The 20653-nt window shown below is 35.4% G+C and overlaps 1 protein-coding gene, 2 long non-coding RNA genes and 1 pseudogene across 4 annotated transcripts; 2 read left to right on the top strand and 2 right to left on the bottom strand.

The window, feature by feature from the left end:
* Window positions 1–502: 502 nt before the first annotated feature.
* On the top strand, window positions 503–5947 carry LOC140184707 (uncharacterized). The gene is made up of 2 exons (XR_011882159.1): window positions 503–2201; window positions 3565–5947. It is a non-coding gene; the product is annotated as an uncharacterized lncRNA (long non-coding RNA).
* A 6330-nt stretch (window positions 5948–12277) lies between these two features.
* On the bottom strand, window positions 12278–14700 carry LOC112799718 (protein CRABS CLAW). Of its 2 annotated transcripts, XM_025841759.3 has the most exons (7): window positions 14472–14700; window positions 14238–14393; window positions 13724–13829; window positions 13591–13639; window positions 13336–13411; window positions 12685–12741; window positions 12278–12558 (listed from the first exon to the last, which is right to left on the bottom strand). In XM_025841759.3, the coding sequence occupies exons 1-7, from the start codon at window positions 14565–14567 to the stop codon at window positions 12553–12555; spliced, it is 546 nt and encodes a 181-aa protein (XP_025697544.1). In that variant the 5' UTR covers window positions 14568–14700; the 3' UTR covers window positions 12278–12552. The 2 variants fall into 2 exon arrangements, with proteins under 2 accessions (XP_025697544.1, XP_025697543.1); XM_025841758.3 differs by having other exon boundaries at window positions 12278–12741.
* On the top strand, window positions 12658–13992 carry LOC140184591 (uncharacterized). The gene is made up of 2 exons (XR_011881671.1): window positions 12658–13490; window positions 13613–13992. It is a non-coding gene; the product is annotated as an uncharacterized lncRNA (long non-coding RNA).
* A 4530-nt stretch (window positions 14701–19230) lies between the features above and the next one.
* Window positions 19231–19440, bottom strand: LOC112804659 (small nucleolar RNA U3; annotated as a pseudogene).
* Window positions 19441–20653: the final 1213 nt, after the last annotated feature.

The following is a 20653-nucleotide window of genomic DNA, read 5'->3' as shown; positions in this document are numbered from 1 at the left end:
CAACGAGAGTTTACTATAACTTCTAAACCATCAATCTTCAGTTCTTCAAAATGGCGCCGTTGCCGGAGAATTGCAAATGTGTGCCTTATTATTGGTTATTGTAAATATTTTTCAAAAAAAAAATTCTTTTACTTGTTTATTTGTTTCTTCTTTTCCCCCTTATTTCTGATAACTACTATGAATTTTCACCCCTCTCGCTTTGAGTTTAGTTCTAATTTTATTGCAAGGAATGGAAGCTATAACAGGAAGATGCATCAAGGTCAAAGCAATCAAAGATGGACGGAGCCAAGAGGATCTGATCAACCCTTTAGGCAACAACACCCTCCTAGATATCACAGACAAAGACCATCCTACAGTGCATACCAAGCTGATAGATATGGTGGACCGCCTAGTAGCTACCAACAAGCCCCACCGTATGCTCAGAGACCATCCTCACAACATAACTTTGAACCACCACACTCATAAGCCCCTTTCCACCATTCACCTCCATATGACCCCAATTCTCATTCACCACACCAACCACCATATGAACCATACCCAGAACCACCACCTCAATATACACCATCTCCATATCCTTATCAAGAGGAACCACTTCTGTGTTATGAACCTTTTCTCCCAACAAATGAACCCTCCTATCCACCCCAAACCTCCATGGAAAGCAAACTTGCCTCTATCACTAGTCTCGCCTCTACTCTTCAAGCACTTATATCCCGCTTGGGCCAACTCTCTATACCCAATATTCAACCCTCAAGCTCCAATGCACTTCCATCTCAACCACATAATGATCCACCCATCCCATAACCACCATCCGTGGAAGAGCACCAACATCCATCAATCCAAGAGCAACATGATCCCACTGATACAATTGACATGGAACAAGAGAGATAGGATCATCTTTGCGAATCCATACTTCATAAGGAGCTAGAGCAGGCACTAAAGGTGAAGGTAGTAGAGACCCTTGAAGTTGACAGCACAATTGAAGAACTAGTGAAGAAAGATGACAAGGAGGATTTTGTGCTTGAAGGTGAAGAAATAGTTGAAAAGAAAATCATCGAGGATGAATACGATTTCATACTTAAATACCTGGATCAAGCAAGAAATCGATTACCTTTATGACGTTCGGACATTCAACGAACCCCCATGGTTTCATGTGGGAAATCTACTGAAGAACGTAGCAGGAAAGAGAAATTGGGCACTCCGGTGGATAGTGAGCAGCATGGTTTGATATTGGAACAAGTGGAGGAAGCCAGAATTATTGAAAAAGAAGAGGAGGCAGTGGTTGAAGACTTAGGAGATGTTGAACCTCCATGGGAAAGTCAAGTTATAGAGCATCCTTCAAAGACGTTTGAAGCTGATGTTGAGGAGGGTGTATAACCTCCAAAGCATATCATAGTTGAAGACTTTGAAGGAGATGATCAAGAGATGGATTCAATCATTAATGCATTCTTATCTACATTTGAATCCTCTTCCATTGGACTTGACATGGAGATTAAAGAAGAAGAAGCACAACCTCCCATGCCCTTGGTGCAAAATGAAGAAGAAATTGAATCGGAAGAAATCCACCAAGAGGAAGAGGTTGATATTGAAGAAGCTTGCAAAGAGGTGGTAGTTGTCAAAGAAGAACACAAAAGAGTGGATCTTGCAAGTTCATTAGAAACCCCTCCCCCTAAGTTGCCATCATCCTTCACAACATTCAAGTGGGTAAAATTCATATCCCTTAGCTTTCTAATTCCACTTGAATACAGGCTACTGGAGACGGATAGTCAACTTAGAACTCTTTGTGGCATTAAGAGTAAGAGGAAGATGGTCAGTGGTAAGAATTGTCCTGCAAGGTTCATTATGGTTGTAAGCTATAAGTTTAAATCGAGCTCAATTGAATGGGTCTAGGACGTTGTTTGGTGGCTGTAGTGAGAATTCAAATTACTTATCACCCAGCTGGAAAAATATAGATCCCAACAAAAATGGGTGTAAAAGCAAGGTTTGGGATTCTGACATTTGTCACCCCGGGATCCTAAGAATCTGTTTGAAGCTTCTTAAGGGCTTTACATGCCTAGTTTAGGACCCCGAAGGTTACTGGAGATACAAACATTGGTGGAAATTCCTGGATGAGTTCAAGCACAAGCCATCATAATAGGGAGCTCGCCAAATGTCCAACTTAAGGACTTTAACTAAAAGTGCTAGGTGGGAGACAACCTACCATGGTATGACGTCCCTTTTCAGTTTTAATTCTAATATGTTTTGTTTGATTTTGAATTTTTATTGAACCTGGAATCATGCATAGCATTCATATTAAGCATTGCACTCTGCATACTGTATAATCATAAAAAAAATTTCGCACGCGATGCGATAGCGGTCGCTTACCCATCGGCGTCACAAGTGCGTTTGGAAGAAAAGAAAAGTGAACAGAGAGTCACGCGAGAGTGTGGCTAGAGGCATGCCTTTGGCACAAATTGCCCCACGCGACCGCGTCGCTGACGCATCCGCGTCAGTTGCGAAAAATGCCTCCCACGCGCCCGCGTCACCCACGCGAACGCGTGGCTTTGTAAAATCGACGTAAAGGGTGCATGGCAGAAAGTTATGATGGAGCGGGGCTGGAATGATGCTAGCAGCACAAGCCCTACCACGCGAACGCATCCGCGTCATATTGGAAATAAGGCCATTCACGCGATCGCATCACCCACGCGACCGCGTCACCCTAAAAATTGGCAAAAAGAGTTTCGAACAGGAGTTGCGCGACCGCGAGGCTGCCCTCTCGCCAATCACACAAATCAGGTCACGCAATCGCGAGATCCACGCGTCTGCGTCACCTGATCTTATCGCGCACCACGCGACCATGTCACTCATGCATCCGCGTCACATGCGACGCACAGCTTATCCAGATCAGTGCCAATTATCTTATCTTTTCTTTTCTAATCCTAATTTCTTCTATCTTTTCCTCTTTCTTTCTTACTTTATTTCTTTCACTTCTCATTCTTTTTCACCTTCATTCTATTTTTTTAATTTATTTGCATAGTTTCTTTCATTGCATTATTTTCATTGGTGTTAGAAATTTATTTATTTTGCTTGTGGATGATTCAAAGAATTGTTTGACAATTATATAACTTTTTAAAAGGTTGCTTGCATGTTCAATTTAATACTTTCAAATGACTTATTTACCATGCTTGCTATGTGTTTGTGAAAAAGCCCGTATGGCATCATGCACTTTTCTACATTATTCTATTCTACTATTCAATGCTTGCTTTTCACAAATTTCCTTTACTATTTTATTAGTTAAATATAATTGTCAATACAAACGTTATTGTTAGTTTCTCACGACTAATAATACATCTAGGCTTTTGATGCTTGATCTATGCTACTCATGCCTTTGCCAGCATGCCAATAAACATCTTGCATTTACTTGCCTCAATTTATCATGCCCTGTTTCTATTGTTGTCCTAATTTCATGGAGTCGCAACCATGTGTTAATGATATTCTTCTTTATTTTGGCATGATTCTTACTAGTACTGCCCTCTCCCTTGCTCTACCCCTTTGACTTCATGTCCATCTCTCTTCTCCTTTTTTCAGGCTGGCCACCGGGAAGAGTAAAGAGAAAGACTCTACAATGAGCATCGGCTGAGGAACCACAACCCCCGCCACCTGTACATCTTTGCATGCACCGAGGACGGTGCAATCTTTAAGTGTGGGGAGGTCGATACCGATCTCCACGGGTTAGTTAGTCCCTTCTCAACACCAATTTTTGTTTTTTATTGTTGCATTTGCATGTTTGATTGCATGTTTTTTTGCATATTTTACCACTTAGTTAAAGTAATATTTTCTTTTTCAAGAAATTTTTATAGTATTTCACTAATTTGAATAAAACTTTTTGAAAAACTTGTTTGAAGAAATCTTATTTTGGAACATGGTAAAGCTCAAACACACAAAACCAGTGAGATTTCGAGCCTATTTGATTGGTTGCATTTTATCAACCAATATTTTATTTTTGGTGTGTGTTTTTCTCTCTAAAATTGTGATCTTTGTCTTGCTTAATTCTATATTTCCATTGTTTGATGTATGCATGCACTGATATGATTGAGGCCCTTGTTTCACTAAGTTTACATACCTATATGCCCTTACCCTTTCATTATCCTTTGCAAACCAATTTGAGCCTAATATACCCATTTGTTCTTTACTCTAGCTCATTACTAACTCTAAGCGAAAAACAATAATGTCCTTAATTTGAATCCTTGGTTAGCTTAGACTAGTAAAAGTGCTCATGATTTAAGTGTGGAGAAGTTGGGTTTGAAAATATTTGGTTTGAATAATTGGGTGTTGTATATTTTAGTGAAAATGTGCAAAATAATGGTTGAGCACATATTATTGCATTCAATACTTTAATGATATGCATTGAGAAAAATAAAAAGAAAAAAAGTGAAAAAGAAAAAGAAAAGAGCAATTAATAAAAAAGGGACAAAATGCCCCAAACTTAAGTGTTGGTATCAATACATATGTACTGAACTCAAATTTAGGATGCATGAATATATGGAAAACACAGTTAATGGGAAGTTAGATTTTGCATTTTAATTAAATGTATTGTCTTAAGTTAGGTGGAAAGTTTATCTTAATTAAGGATTCAGATTTTAGTCCACTTGGCCAAATACAATCCTACCTTGACCCTAACCCCATTACAACCCTTAAAAGACCTCTTGATTTGTGTATTGGTGCATTAAATTTTTTTTGATTGTTAGATGAAGAGCAAGCTATAGAAAGTATGATTAGTAGAAAATTGAGAGAATTGACCCTAGACATTTGAGAGTTAGAATGATATACACCACCAAGTAAGGGTTCAGCGCTTAATTCTATGTTCCCTGCTTTCATGAGCTATCTTCTTCTTGAAAGTTATTTGTATTGTATTTTGTGATTTAAATTAGTGAATCCAGTTCATATTTATTCTTCAAAGATTTATTTACTTTTTCACCAAGTAGGTAGAATCATTTTAGCATGTGGTTGCATTCACATTCATAGGTTGCATTGCATGAGTCTTGCCTTTCCCTACTCATTTATTTGGTCTCCTTGAGTTTAGCATGAGGACATGCTAATGTTTAAGTGTGGGGAGATTGATAAACCACTATTCTATGGTTTATATTGTATTTAATTGAGTGGTTTTATCAAGCTTTTCACCCACTTATTCATATGATTTGCATGATTTTACAATTCCTTCCTAGTTTAGTTCTATGATTGAAAACATGCTCTTTGGTCTTAATTTAGCTAATCTTAATCCTCTCCTATTACCATTCGATGCCTTGATCTATGCGTTAAGTGTTTCAGGCTTCATAGGGCAGGAATGGCTTAGAGAATAAAGAGGAAGCATGCAAAAATGGAAGGAACACAAGGATTTGAGGAGATGACCAGCGAGAAGTCATGAGGTCGCATGGCTCACGCAACCGCGTGAAATGGAAGAAATCAGAGTGACGCGATCGCGTGCCTAATGCGACCACGCGGATTGGAAGCTACACGAATGACGCGAATGCGTGGATGACGCGCACACATGATACAAAAAACGCTAAGTGACGCGATCGTGCGGACGACGCGGACGCGTGACGTGCGCGATCTGCAGAATTACAAAAGTCGCTGGCAAAGATTCTGCGCCGCATTTCAACCCAGTTTTCGGCCCAGAAACACAGATTAAAGTCAGGGAACATGCAGAGACACAACATGCTATTCATTACTCACAATTTTAGGTTTTAGATGTAGTTTTTAGAGAGAGAGGTTCTCTCCTTTCTCTTAGGATTTAGGATTAGGATTAGGATTAGGATTTTAACTTCTTCATCACAGGTTCAATGTTCCTTCAATTTATTTTCTACTTTTATTTATTACTTTAGTTGATTATTTGATGTTGCCAATTTGGCTTATGGATTTCTATGTTCAATCTAACTTTCTATTTAATATAATTTGAGGTATTTCAGACTTATGATTAGTTTCTCTAATTTATGTTATTGATGTTTGGGCTCTATCCAAATTATTTTCATTCAAGTAGATTTTATTCCCTTTTGGCTTTGGTTGATTAATTGGTAACTCTTGAGTTGTCAAACTCATTGTTGACTGAAAATTGGGATCCTTAAAAAATTAATTCGAGTTCCAATAACTCTAGCCTTTCCCAAGGAAAGACTAGGACCTGAGGAATTAAAATCAATTCATCTACTTGAATTACCTTCATAGTTAAAGGTTGACTTAGTGGGAGAAAAATCCAATTCTCATCACAATTGATAAGTATAACTAGGATAGGAATTCCAATTTCTCATACCTTGCCAAAAGTCTATTTTACAGTTATTTGTTTATTTTACTTGCCATTTAAATTAATTGTTCCTCATCTTTAAAACCCCGATTTACAATCTTCATAACCAATAATAAGAACATACCTCCTTGCAATTCATTGAGAAGACGACCCGAGGTTTAAATACTTCGGTTATCAATTTATTTAGGTGTTTGTTACTTGTGACAACCAAAACGTTTGTAAGAAAGGTTGATTGCCTGGATTAGTAACTATACTTACAACGAGAGTTTACTATAACTTCTAAACCATAAATCTTCAGTTCTTCAGCAGCCAACAAAGTTATCTTAAAAGGGCTGAAGAAACGACTTGAAGGAAAGAAGGGCTCATGAGCAGACGAGCTAGCCTCAGTCTTATGTTCCTACAGAACCTCCCCACAATCTTCTACCGGCGAAACCCCCTTCTGACTCACTTATGGGGTCGACACAGTCATCCTAGTCGAAGTCGGGGAGCCAAGTCCAAGGTTACTCCTCGGAGGGGGAAGCAAGGCAGTCGAAAAAGATTTGGTTGACGAAACAAGACAAATGGCATATCTAACAAAAATAGCAATCAAGCAAAGGATAGCCCTAAGGTACAATGGCAAAGCACTGAAAAGAAGTCTTGGAGTAGGCGACTTGGTCTTACAGCGCAACGACATATGGCTACCAACCCCAGGAGAAGGTAAACTGGGGCCGCCAACTAGGAAGGCCCTTACAGGATAAGAGAAGTCATCGGCAAGGATGCCTATAAGTTAGAAAGGTTAGATAGAAGATAGGTACCGAGAACATGGAATATGGCGAACCTAAAAAAGCTCTACTCATAAGGTTCTACTCAATAGAAGAAGCAACCCCACGATCTAACGACCTTGCCCCTTCCACTTTAACTTCCTTTGCATTTCTTTCTCACTCTCATTTCTTTTACTTAAAATGTATTACATCAGTTTGTTTTAAATCTTATATATATGCGCATACAATAACTTTGTCTTTTGCAAGATATACGCCGACACGACAAAATAACAAACAACGACAGGTCGACCTAACGGAAACCCGGGATTGATCATCCTGGGAACCAAAGGGACCTAAAAGTCAAAATACAACTTATAAAAGTGGCAAGCGGCAAAAATGTAAATACCATAAAAATGGTAAACCAAACATCAAAAGGCCATGACGGCCCGAATAAGCGAAAACGACAAAGTAGTCAAAAGCCACAATGGTGCGAACGAGTAAACGATAAAACATAAACGGCTTAATCAGAATAAAATGTCAAAGTGTTTATTACAAATAAAAGGCGCCTTAAATAGGCCCAAAAATAAAGACAACAAGTTTCAAAAGGCAAGACAAGGAATACAAGAGCCGAAAGAAGTATCCATCTCAAGGCTTAAGGATATCAACGATCTTCCCATCTTCAACTATCTTGAGGGCCCCCACCAGAGAAATATCGAGGTCGGGAGCTAGCACGGCCACCTGAAGCTTAATCCCCTCCTCAGTCACCTTCACGGCCTTCCGGACCCCTTTTGCAAGCTCTTTGTTTTTCTTCTTCAGGACGGCCATCTCCTGACGGGCAGTCGCTGCTGAGCTCTCCGCCGACTTCAGCTTCTCCTCCAATTCTTTGACTTTCTTCTCAGCAGTGGCAGTCTCATCACGAGATGTATTCAAATCCTTCATCAATTCGAGGTCCCAGTCCACCAGCCTGTTGATCTCTTTGGCATCCTCCTCAACCTTCTTCTCCTGCTCAGACAACTTTTTCTTCAGAGACTCCTCCCAAGACTTTGAGTCTGTCAGATCTTTCTGGGAGGACCGAAGTTTCCCTTCCAGAACATGATAATTTCCCAAGATAGGCTCCACCTTCTTGGCAATAGCAGCAGCTCGAAGAAGGCTGCGGTAGATCCACCTCACCTGGCCAGAGAGGTCATCATCCCTGAAAAATCCTTCAGTACTAGGAAGCAACTGGGACTCGATAAAACCCCCAGCATCAAAGTTCTTTTCCATAATAAAGAGTGCCTTCCCAAAATCCCGCTTCTTCTTCTTCGGGTTACCAACGACTTTCAAACCGTCGTCATCAAGCCCCAGATCCTCCTCATCAAAAGAAACATCCGCCTCCACACTTGGGTTCCCTGAGGTGTTCTTAGGAGGGACCTCAACCTCCGCCGGTTGACTTTGACCAGCCCCGTCAACCCGACCACTCCCCACCCCAGCATCCTCCTAGTCCTGACTCGCCGAAGGAGTCGCTGAAGAGTCCTCACCACCCTCATCACCCCCTTGGATGAGGCTCATCAAGTCAGCCAAAGTTTTCTTTCCGCCAGCCATGGAAACTGTAAGCAAAATGGGCAAAGGCGTGAGCAATAGAAGAGCAAACATTAAAAACGCAAAAAAGTAAAGAACTCACCAACATACAACCGATAGGCCTCCCGATCCCCCATAACCGCACGAGGATTAAGATGTCTCTCGCCAAAAATTGCCAACAAGATGTTGGCGATATTACGATCTTCCGGGTTCAGCCAGTCATAAGATATTTTTATCAAATAATCGGATCCCACCCCAAAACTCCAGTAAGTCGGGATCCGCCTTTCCCCCTCGGTAGTAAGCCAGAAGGGTTGATGACCCTCGATTGGCCTAACCTTGAAAAAGGTAGATTTAAGACCATGGAAGGAGTCCTCAAAAAGGCCAAAGATCCTACAACCTTGTTGGGCCCTGAAGGACATATACCCCTTCTTCACCTTCCTTTGCCGAGAAGGGTTCGTAAGAAGGAAAAGGTAGAGAAAAACGTTCACTGAGGTTGGAAGCTCTAGATATTCACAAACCATCTCGAAGCATCGGATGGCAGCCCAGCTGTTCGGGTGCAATTGTGACAGAGCAACATCACAACGGTTCATAAACCCATGACGGAGGGGGAGAAGGGCAAACGAACCCCCAAAGTCGTGAACATGGGCTCATAAACCCACAAACAGTCAACAACTCGTGGAGCTGCCAGGTTTTTCTGGCAGACATGCTCCCGAGCAGCAGGAACATAAACTTGATAAAACGCTTCCTCAAGACCACCCCCACACAACAGCCTTGCTTGGCACAAATCCTGGAGGCCCTCCTTCGTGACCTTGGAAGGGGTGTCCTTCACATCGGAAGAAACCCAAGCATAATGATCAACGAAGTCGGCTAGCGGTCGCTGAGCCTGATTCGGAAGAACGAGGCGCTCGGCCATACCTACAGTGGGGGCACCAACTTAGTCAGAACGGGAGGACGGAAACCCTTGAAGCAGTAAAATAACAAAACTACAATTCCCTAAATCACCCTTTAGATACCCCCACACTAACCCAAAACTCAAGCAAAATCTAAGAAAAACCCAGTGGTGCCCCCTCTAAAAGAAGAAGCAGCAAAAACAAAGCAGAAACCTAGGCATGCATAAAGGAAAGCACACAAATACCAAAAGGAAAGAGCAAAACAAAAACTATAAAAATCAACGTACCAGGAAAGACGAAGATGTAGGCCGAAAAGTTAAAGCAGCAACAAAGCAAGATGAAGAAGGAAAAGCAGCATTGATTCGAGGAAATAGAAGGAAGAGAAAAAAAGGGTGGAGAAATGAGGGGGCTGTGAAAATAAAAAAGGGGGCAAAGAGTGTAACCATCGGGGAGGAGCGCCAAAAGACAGGGACATATCTGTCATTTCACGCAAATTTCAAATCATGACACGATGGGGCATTTAATGCCCCACGCAGAAGCCAAGGAGGCGGCGTCAGAAACGAGATAACCACGCGTGAGAAACATGAAACGCCATCAACGAACTCTTGAGAAGAGGAACACATCCTGTCTCAGCGAGTAGGACAAACGCGCCTAGCCACGAGCTCCAAACCTCAAAGCTAGCACGTCGGGGGCACTGTTACGAGCCATCACCTGCCTAGTCCAACCAGCCGCCGGGTCGGGGCGCCACCCCTGACCCAGGCCCAAACTATCCCTCGCAAGAAAAATCCAACGGGTCGGTTCCAAGCACCCGACATGGTCGACATCTGACTTTACCACCTGTACGGCCCGGCACACCACGCCTAGCAAACCGGTCGGGTCAGCTTCCTCGAGGCAACACCCGAAGCCCTGACCCGAAGTCCGAAATGATCTGCTCCTTCCACGTGGACAGGGACAGCTCACAAGCTTCCTGGCCAGTGGGCTAGGTCATCTTTGGGCCTGCCCAGTACAGTATATAAGGGGAGAGGTCAGCACTCCCCCCGAGGTACACCTCACCTTACCTAATTTGGCTGTCATTTCGTACGGTCACTGACTTGATCGTCGGAGTGTCTTTGCAGGTGGCCACCCCCTTCATCCGTTCTACCACTGGTTCCGTCATCCTCCAACCCCAGACCAGGAATTCGCTCCAAACCACTTCAGGGTCTCGCCCTGTCATCCCTTCACCATCATCCGACCCGTCAAGCACCCAAGATCATCTGGTAACGAATAATAATAACATAAAATTATAAATTTTTTGAAATTATGTGGTGTGTTCCTACTTCCCAGCTTTATGGATTACAACAAAATAAAATCCACATAGTCAAGGATCACTCTTACAAAAAAGTTACGGAGACAAATTTCTGTCGCCAAGAATTACACTAGCTCCCGTATATTTTAAAAAATTCAGTGATAAAGTTTTTAGTTATTATTTTTTATAAAAAAATTATTAACTTATTTAATTTATTATTATATAAAAAAATTTAATTTTATTAATAAATAATTTTACTATTAATTATCTTAAAAAATAAATTTAATGCGTATAAGTTAATATTTAATTAGATTTTAGATCTATTATACAAATAATAATTAATTTTTATATTTATTTTTTAAAAATAATATTTTTTTATATTTATAAAATTATAGTTAGATATTAGTATAAAAAATTTTATATTAAAAATAATAAAATTAACTCAAAATATTTTTCTTAAATAATTGAATCTTAACTCTAATTATAATATTGATATTCTTTTTGAATTATATATAATAAATATTTAAAAATAAAATACAAATTGAAAAGATAAATGATAAAAATTGAGCTGTAAATAAAAAATAAAAATAGTATGAATTTAATAATTATATATTTTTTATATAAATAATATTATGAGATCACTTTTTAATTATATTTTTATTATAAACTTAATATGCCTGTTATATTTTTGGAATTATATTATTCTACGTACTTTTGTTTTAATTGTAATGAGATATATTTTAATTATCACATTAGTTATATAATATAGATATATATAAAAGAGGTAGAGTAAATGGAAGAGAAAGAGAAATAAAAAAATAAAAGAGAAAGAAAGAAAGGCTTCTTTGATTTTGAAGAATATTTTAATTTAATTGTAATGAAAAAGTTTTTTCTCTGTAATAATTTTACAGAATCATAAAATTTTTAGAATACATTGTATCTCAATATTTTATTTTTATTGTAAAATTTAATAAAATTAATAATATCTAACGTTTTTATAATAAATATTAAAAATTTTATCAAATGAGAGAAATAGTGGAATATAAAATTCGTGTTCTCCTTCAGCGTGTATAATAAATGCTTTATGGGTTAGCATTTTTATTATTAGAAACGCTTTTCAAATAGATAATTTTCAGTCAGGATACCAAAAAAATGCTACAGCGGCAAAATAGGCATCTGGATAAAAAGTTTAAAAATATAATATTTTGATAATAACTTTTAGAAATAAAATGGGTGAAAACGGAAAAAAAATTCTTTAATTTTTTTAAAAAAATTGTTTTAATTATAATAAAATAAGATGTCATATGATATATTTTAAATGTTAAATTAATAATATATAATAAATTTTAATTTAATTTATTAAAAAAATGTTATATGATTAATTTTAATTATAAAATTAATAATATATAATTGATACCATAAATAATGAAAATTGGATTAAACCCTAGCGCTTTTGCCTTGCCAAAATGCTAACATAATAATCAGCAGAAAATTAACATAAAGACAATAAGTATTTCTACAACAATCAAACAGCTTTTGTGTCAAAGATCGATATATATTAATAATAATAAAATAAGTGGCAATTAAGTCTTGCCTTCATTAATAAACTGATGGTCTGGAATCTCGTACATGATGGCATAAAGTCCAATCCCAACACTAAAGGAAATTAAAGACAGCTATTTTAGAACATAACATATAGTAGGGTTTTTATTATTATATATTATCATTATAACTAACAAGAAGTGACACTACTGAGACACTAAATTGACTTGCTTTTCTCTCCGAATATCTCCTTTTGCCACCACTCTCTCATTCCTGCACAAATGAGAAAATAGAAGTTAACCAACATTTAATTTCTATTGGAGATCAATGCGTGGCAAACAAAAAATATTTTTTTTAAAATAATAGTAAATAGTGATAATTAAACAATTATATCCTTACATTGTTTTTACTTGCAGCAACTGAGCTTGTAGGCGAATTTGGAATGAACCTTGCCCACTGTGATGCAATTTTGTAACAAAAACACAAAAGTTAATTAGGAATAAGATATTAATTATTAGATCTGTCTATCTACAAGTTAAATATGAGTCACTAATTTCACAAATGCATACGAATTAAGAAATTATAATCTTAAAAAATCCAAACAGTTTGGATTAATTTAACCTATAATGGTATAAATTACTTAAGTTTACTGTAATGAATGAATAGTGGTATAAGTAAAAAGTAAAAAAAAAATTAAAACATTCCTAAACTATTCAAACAACTTATGCATTATGTAAGATATAATTATGCATTATGTAAGATCTAATAAGGAATATTATCAAGATGAATGTAATATATATAGATGAATTTTAGTATTATTATGTTATAGTAACGATGATGACTGTGTAAGTGTTGTTAAACTAACGTTAATGTCACTTAGAAATATTATAAAACAATAGAAACAATATTATCCCAAGATATTAATGTAAACTTATGTGTATATGAACTATGAATAAAGCATATGCAGTGGTGGTGGTAACCCTACATGTGCCTAAAGCCCTAAACGAAAAGAGAGAAAGAAAGAAAGAAAGAAAGAGAAAAGAGAGATACATTTTTGGCTGCAGCGCTGAAAGCTTCTCGATGTGGGATCTCAGGGTTGGCTGCTTTGATGCGCTGAATCTCCTCTCTGACATTTACATACATCAAATCAAATCAAAACAAAACAAGAAACCCAGTTTTACTTTAAAGTTGATGAATCTGTTAAGGTAATTTCTAGATCTATATATATCGATCTCAGCGTAGTAAAAGACAAAACAAACACACTGAACCTTTTCTTTTCTTTTTTTTTTTTTTTTTTGCACTTACTTCATGAAACGGTTGTATGCAGATGGAAGACGGTGCTTCTTCTCAGGTGCTGTATGCGTGTGTAATATTTGTTAATATTCAAAAGCAAATCACACAAACTTTTGATTGTTAAAGCTAATCAAGTAATACGTACGTTTGACAACAAAAGGTGCTGCTTTAGGGGAGACTGATTCGTTTGATGTAGTTGGTGAGGACGATGAAGATGATCCTTGCCCCTTCTTCGAATCACCGTAGAAACCCTGCTTTTACCAAGGAAGGAAACAAGGAACAAGAGTGAAATCCAATTATTAACTAATAAGTACTGTTAATCATAAATTCTCAACACAATGTGAAAGAGCATATATGGATAAAAAATGTTATCCGCGTTTCCAAAATCTATATTATATATATTTTACATTTTAATATTATTTAATTAATTATTAATTTTTATGTACATTTTTTTCTGGTAATTCAAATCCTCCAAAGATCGAACTAGAGTAAAATGACTCAAAAACAAGATCATATAAGCCATAAAAAACACAACATAAAATACTACCGAAACTAAAAAAATTAAGAAGACAAATAAAATCAATAATATATAGAACAGAATTAATTAAAAAACCAGCCACATACATGTCGACGCCAAAGCTGAATAATTTTGTGTGTACCTGGAGAGTGAGAGTGTGATCAATGGTGGTGGTTTGATGGGTGTGAGAGAAAGGGGCTGGAGGTGGAGGGGGCCTGGTGCTCAGAAACGAGAGGTTGCTGCAGTGACCACACTTCACTGTCACAGTATCCAGCAGCCTCTTGCATGGTATCCCAACCTAAAACAACAACAACAACCACACCATCACCCTCAACTCACCATGCTTCATACATACGAATTCTATTTTATTTATTACCGCAAGCACAGTGTTGCAGAAGTTGCAACGAACGTAGCAGAGGTGCTCAGAGGGTGGAACAAGATCCATGGTGGCTTTCTCGTCCTGCTGGTTCATATTTCAAATGAGAGCAAGTTAAAGAAGAAAAGCGACTAGTGCTAGTACAGTAGAGAGAATGAATAATGAATCAAGAAACAACGTTTATTTCAGTTTGTAGGGTTTTATTTATTCAAAGAGAGGGAAGTGGAGTAGTCATATATAGGAATAGGAAGATAGATTCATAGGTGGTGATTTTAGCTTAGCGTATAGACCCAAAAAGAAAAGAAAAGAAAACATGATTTATTTATTTTTATTTTATTTGTATGTAATTTACTATGATACATAGTAGTCTTGTTCATAGTACCATATTGCTTGCATGCTTTCTTTGCAGACATGAGCATAGCTGCCACCATGCGCTGACACTAATACAAACAATCCACATTCGCCAAAAATCATTCATTTTTCTTTTATTACTATATTCGTAAATGTGAATATATATATAACATCACGCCAATTTCTAATTTTAATATGGGAAAGTACAATAATAACTTTTAATTAATTAATATTAATTAATTTTTTTAAAATTAAAATTTTAAAATTTACTATTTAAAATCTAAAAATTTAAGATAAACAAAATAATTTCATAAAATAAGTTAATTCTCGTCTAACGTTATTCTTCTGATATCTGTGTTGAACTTTTTTTAAATTTAAGTGAATTAACTCTCATTATAAAAGATAATTCAATAATAATTTTAAAAAATGTAAAATAAATTAAAAAATGTAGTTGTAATTTTTTTATTAATATTAATAAAGATATTGGATCAATATTTTATTTTTATATTATCAGAATAATTTATAATTTAGAACTTAGAATTTAATTTTTAAGATTTTGAGTTTAAAATTTAATTAATAATATAATCTTTAGATATTATATATAAAATATATTTATTAACAAAATATTAATCTAAAATAATAAATATTATTGATTGTAACATTCATATTATAATATAATAGATATTATAACCACTTTAAACATACATTTACATAGTAAGAACTTTTGACTGAAAATTATATCGACTTTTTTTTTTAAAAAATCGAAGATATTTTTTATTTTATACATACGTACATACATACAAAATATATATATATATATATATATATATATATATATATATATACAAAAATATCTCATCACACTTTATATTCGAAAGAATAACTTCTATAAGCACATATGTATATAAAAGCCATCAAATCAAATACTCCTATCTTTTTTGACAAAAATTTAATAATAATAGCGAGAGAAAATCAATAACAAAGATAATATATCAAAGAAAAGCACGATCAAAAGCTTAGTAGAATCTTCATCGGCTTTTTCGTCTATTTTCTGAAAAAAATAAGACTGTAAAAAGATAAAAATGTAACCAAAAGATCTCACTAGAAGAGTTGAAGAATTGTTATAGAAATATATATATATATATATATATATATATATATATATATATATATATAATCAAAATTCGTTTAACAGCAACGATCATTGCTCGTCTTATGAATTTTTTTTCGAATTCAATTTATTTTATTTTTAAATCCATCCAATCTTTATTCATCAATTTACCAAACCAAAATCTCCATTTGAATTCATGTGACTGGAACCAAAATTATCAATTACACCACCACAAATCATAAAACATATCATATTTTACTAAAACTTAGTGGGACATATAATTTACCCAATTACAACCTCCGACCTAACATTTACGGCTTCAGATCCAAACAAAATCAAATTACGGCCTCCGACTTAACATATAGTCAAATCACGGCCTCCGCCCCAAATAAAGTCAAATTATAGTCTCTGATCCAACTATAATCAAATCACGCCTTTCGGCCTAAGCAAAACAATTAACACTCAACTACCACAATTTGAATCATCTAATCATAGTCACAAATAATGAAGTTCAGACATAGCAAATATGGCAATTAGTAGTTAAATAGAAATATTCACATAGGCAAACCAAAGACAATAAAGCACACCCAAACAATGGGCAAAAGATTCAGTATGTTGCATGTCTGTCCTATTAGTCATGAGCTTATTTGTCGGTTATAATGCCAAACCTGACACACATCCAATAGCTAATCCGGATGTAAAACACCACAATACAAAGCAAGTGGGATTAAACTGCAACCCTTACATCTTACCCGCTTAACTAGGAGTAAGTAGGACAAACCTCAATCCTTGCGTCTTACCAAAGCAGGTGTTTATAATCTCAACCCGGAACAAGTGGGACAAACCTCAACCCTTGCATCTTATCCAGGTGTTTCAAGTCTCAACCCGAAACAAGTGAGACAAATTACAACCCTTCCATCTTACCTAAGTGTCTTATACCTTTATCCAGAGCAAATGGGGCAAACCACCACCCTTACATCTTACCTAAGCATGTACTTATACCGCTTAATCCAAAATAAGTGGGACAAACCACAACCCTTGAAATTTCTTTCCGAATCGAAAGCACACCTCAACTAATGGCACTAGACCTCTATTAAGTGCTCCACAATCAGCCCAAGGGTCCAGCACGCACCGAAATAAACCAAACACCCAAGTTGCTCTATATAATCTGATCACAGCAATTATTCCAACTTTTATAGTAGGATATTTACTTAAAATTAGGGATAATAAAGAGATTAGACTTTCTTACCTTAATTTACTAAAAAATTGGGATAGAGCCCACTTAAAATCTATACTAGAGTATCTCTAAAGAACCAAAATCATAAGATTTTAACTCACATATACCAAAAATGCAAATTTAATGGGGAATTCAAAAATGAAATAGGGGTTTCGAATTTACTCACCACAACAGTTAGATAGAATTAAAGAAGATTAGGAGAGCAACGTGTGGCTACAAACGGCTTATCAATCAAAACTATGAAAGTTATGAGCGAAAAAGTGTGATGATAAATAGTACAATTGTTGGGCACAAGGTTGTAAGAAAAAGATAAAATACAGAAAATGAGGGACCTGACATGATCTTGAGACCCCAGATCTACTATTAATTTTGCATTCCTTTTGTAATTATACATGCATATTGCTTAGTTAGTGAATTTCGGCTGGATAGGAGGTTGAAGGGTTTTTTGTTACTGAAAAAACCTGAAAAGTTTTGTATGAGGATTAATGTATAAAGCAATTATACCAAAAATTGTCACTAATTACTGTTTGATTTGTTTTGTAATAAAAATTGCATACTATATTTATTGGTTTGTTAATTAAAAATGATAGAAAAAAAGGATTTTTTTTAAGTTTGACAAGGCTATCGCCGCACTTTTAAAGAGTGGCCGTATCTTTCGCTATCGTCACGCTTTAAAAGCATGGCCGTATCTCTCACATATGGCCACGTTTTTTAAGCGGGATAATCTGCAAAAGCGTGGCAAAAAATAAAGCGTAGCAATAGGTCACCAAAAGCGTGGTGATAGAGCAACTGCCACCTTTTCAAAGGTAACCTTTTCAAAAGCGTGGCGGTAGCTCAAAAAGCGTGGCAAAAAGTTATCGCCACGCTTTTTTTAGCTTTTCGCCATGCTTTAAAAGCATGACAATAGAACTATTTTCTTGTAGTATACACTTAGAATTCATCTTCTCTTTTCTTTGTGCTGAATGTGTATGAATGAAGAGAAAGTGTGCTGGATTGTGGAGAATGGAAGGCTTATATGTTTTGGATTTGGGTCCAACATAAACCTGTTTGTGAGTTTTAGATCTGTTAACCGTATGTTAGAACAAAATTTTTAAAATAAGTATCCAGTTTTCGTTTTAAATTTTTTTATCTTTCATAAAATAATATTTAAATTTTAAATAGCTCATATTTTAATTTTAAATACTTTGAGATCTTACAATAATTATATAGCATTATTCAGTGTTGGTAGTGACATTTAATCCCAAGCTCTCATTGCATGCCTAAGAAATATATAAAATCTAATTATACTCAAGATTGGACATGTAAATGGAAACATCAAGAATGAATGTTTACAGTTAACTTATTTAACAAATATGAAATAGATTATGACAGCGTACATACTAAAATTTTTAGTTCTAATTCAATCACAAAAAATTATATCACCTAATAGTTATGAAAAATTACTTCCAATTTATCTCATCATCAGTCATCACACTTAACTAGACATTTAGACCATATTTTTCTGTAGGAATAAATATTGTCTACGAGTAATTAGGATACTAATTTAAAAAAATATGACGCTAGATGATAAAAAAATATCAATTATTTTGGTCAATATTTAAGTAATTCTAAATCCTAAATAATAAGTTTTAAATTGTAAATTCTAATAATATAAAATAGGATGTTAATATAAAATATTAGCTAATATTAATATAAGGTGAGTTCTACCCAACCCCCTCTATTTCAACATGTAAATTACCCCTCATAACGTGACATGTTTTAATTGGATGCTTAGTTTTAGTTTGAGTTAATTTAAACTCAATAAGAGTTAATATGTTAACTAAAGTAGGGTAATTTTGTAATTAAATATTTTTATAAGAGGGATAAATATATAATTTCTATAAACATCAAAAAATAAAGTTATATTTTTATTATTGTGTAGAAATTCAATTTACTCCGGTCCCATTTCTTTCTGAAATGGAAAGAAAAAATCAACTCATTGGGTGTTCCATATTTTGATGAACCAGGAAATAAGTATTTAGAGAAAATAACTAATTAAATGGCTAGGGAAAAAAGATTTGAGTCTGTTAGAACACCGTGAGACCATCTCGACCACAAGGTTGTAGCGCAAACGATCCTCCACCGTTCAGATGGCATGCGCTTTGGAACAATTAATCACACTCTGACCTCACGGTCATAGTTCATCCGCCAGACTTTGGTTCCTGTCTTCTTAGAACTCAAGGATACAGATGTAAGAGCCTATAGAACAGATCCTGTTCAAGTAAGGTCGTGTTCTGTGTTTTGTGTTCTTTGTATTTAGTTATAAAAACTGCTTTTGTTTTGTGAACCTAGTCTAGGTGAGACTAAGTTTACGTTTGCGAAATTCAGAAAATCTTAAAATTTAAGAACGTGAAATCGATTATGATGGCTTTTTATGATGATAGTGTAGAAGGGGAAGACGAAAAAGATGAAAATAATGATGATGATGATGATAATGATAGTGATGGTGATGATGATATGGGATTTTTGGATGGCATTGAAATTAAATTTGGAGGTATTTAATTACATAATCACCCACTTTGGGCTATAATTTAATTACTAATAATTTAACCATAGTTAACATAGCAACCAATTAAAAGATGACATGTCACAGAGGGTAAATTATATGTTATTATAAGAAGGGTAGGCTAGAATTTACCTTAATAAAAAGTATTAGTTTCTTAATATTTTTCTTATAAAAAAATACCCAAAATAGACTTTACCACTATATTATGACTGATTTAGCATAAACCAGTGTGGCTATTAATTAGGGTATTCATGCTTCTTCTATTATATTTATTTATGTATTTTATTCTCGTTTTTTTTTTGGGGTGATCTGGTGTACTTTAGTTAAGTTAAAATTACATATATTATATATAGATAATCAAATACTATGTTATATTAATAAATCTGCCTTATTTGAATTCCTAACAAAACCATACCTTGTTAGAAACATGTGCTGCAAATTCTACTACACAATCTTATGTATCTTGTCACATGTTTCAGGTTTCTTCCTTCTATATATTTATTTTTTAAAAGTTGTGATTATATATTAGTTTGTTAGTTCATTATGAAATTTTGTTTACAATAATTGGAATGAATGCCTGCTGTTACTAGTTATTACCTATAAACGATATGATATCCTGATAAACTTGTTTACCGTACAACTCAAAGAGCCTTGACACTATTATTAATTGTACTTCCTAGCAACTATATAGAAGTTTATTACATTATTGAGGTGATGAAATAATAGCTTTGGTTCGGTTTCCAGTTTCCACAGCCACATGAAAAGTGGATAAAAATCGCAGAGTTGAAATTGAGACTCAAATCCAAAACATTCTGGCTTATTAACAACTGTGGTGTCAGTTTAATTAACTGGTTTGGACCAGCACTTGAAAGGTTTCAATGGGAACTTTTGCTTCTAATTTGTTGGTACATTATATCACGGATAATAAAAATGTTTGG

The sequence above is a fragment of the Arachis hypogaea genome, chromosome 5, assembly GCF_003086295.3.
Source record: "Arachis hypogaea cultivar Tifrunner chromosome 5, arahy.Tifrunner.gnm2.J5K5, whole genome shotgun sequence".
Classification (NCBI taxonomy): Eukaryota; Viridiplantae; Streptophyta; class Magnoliopsida; order Fabales; family Fabaceae; genus Arachis; species Arachis hypogaea.
This window is presented reverse-complemented; position numbering and strand designations above follow the sequence as displayed.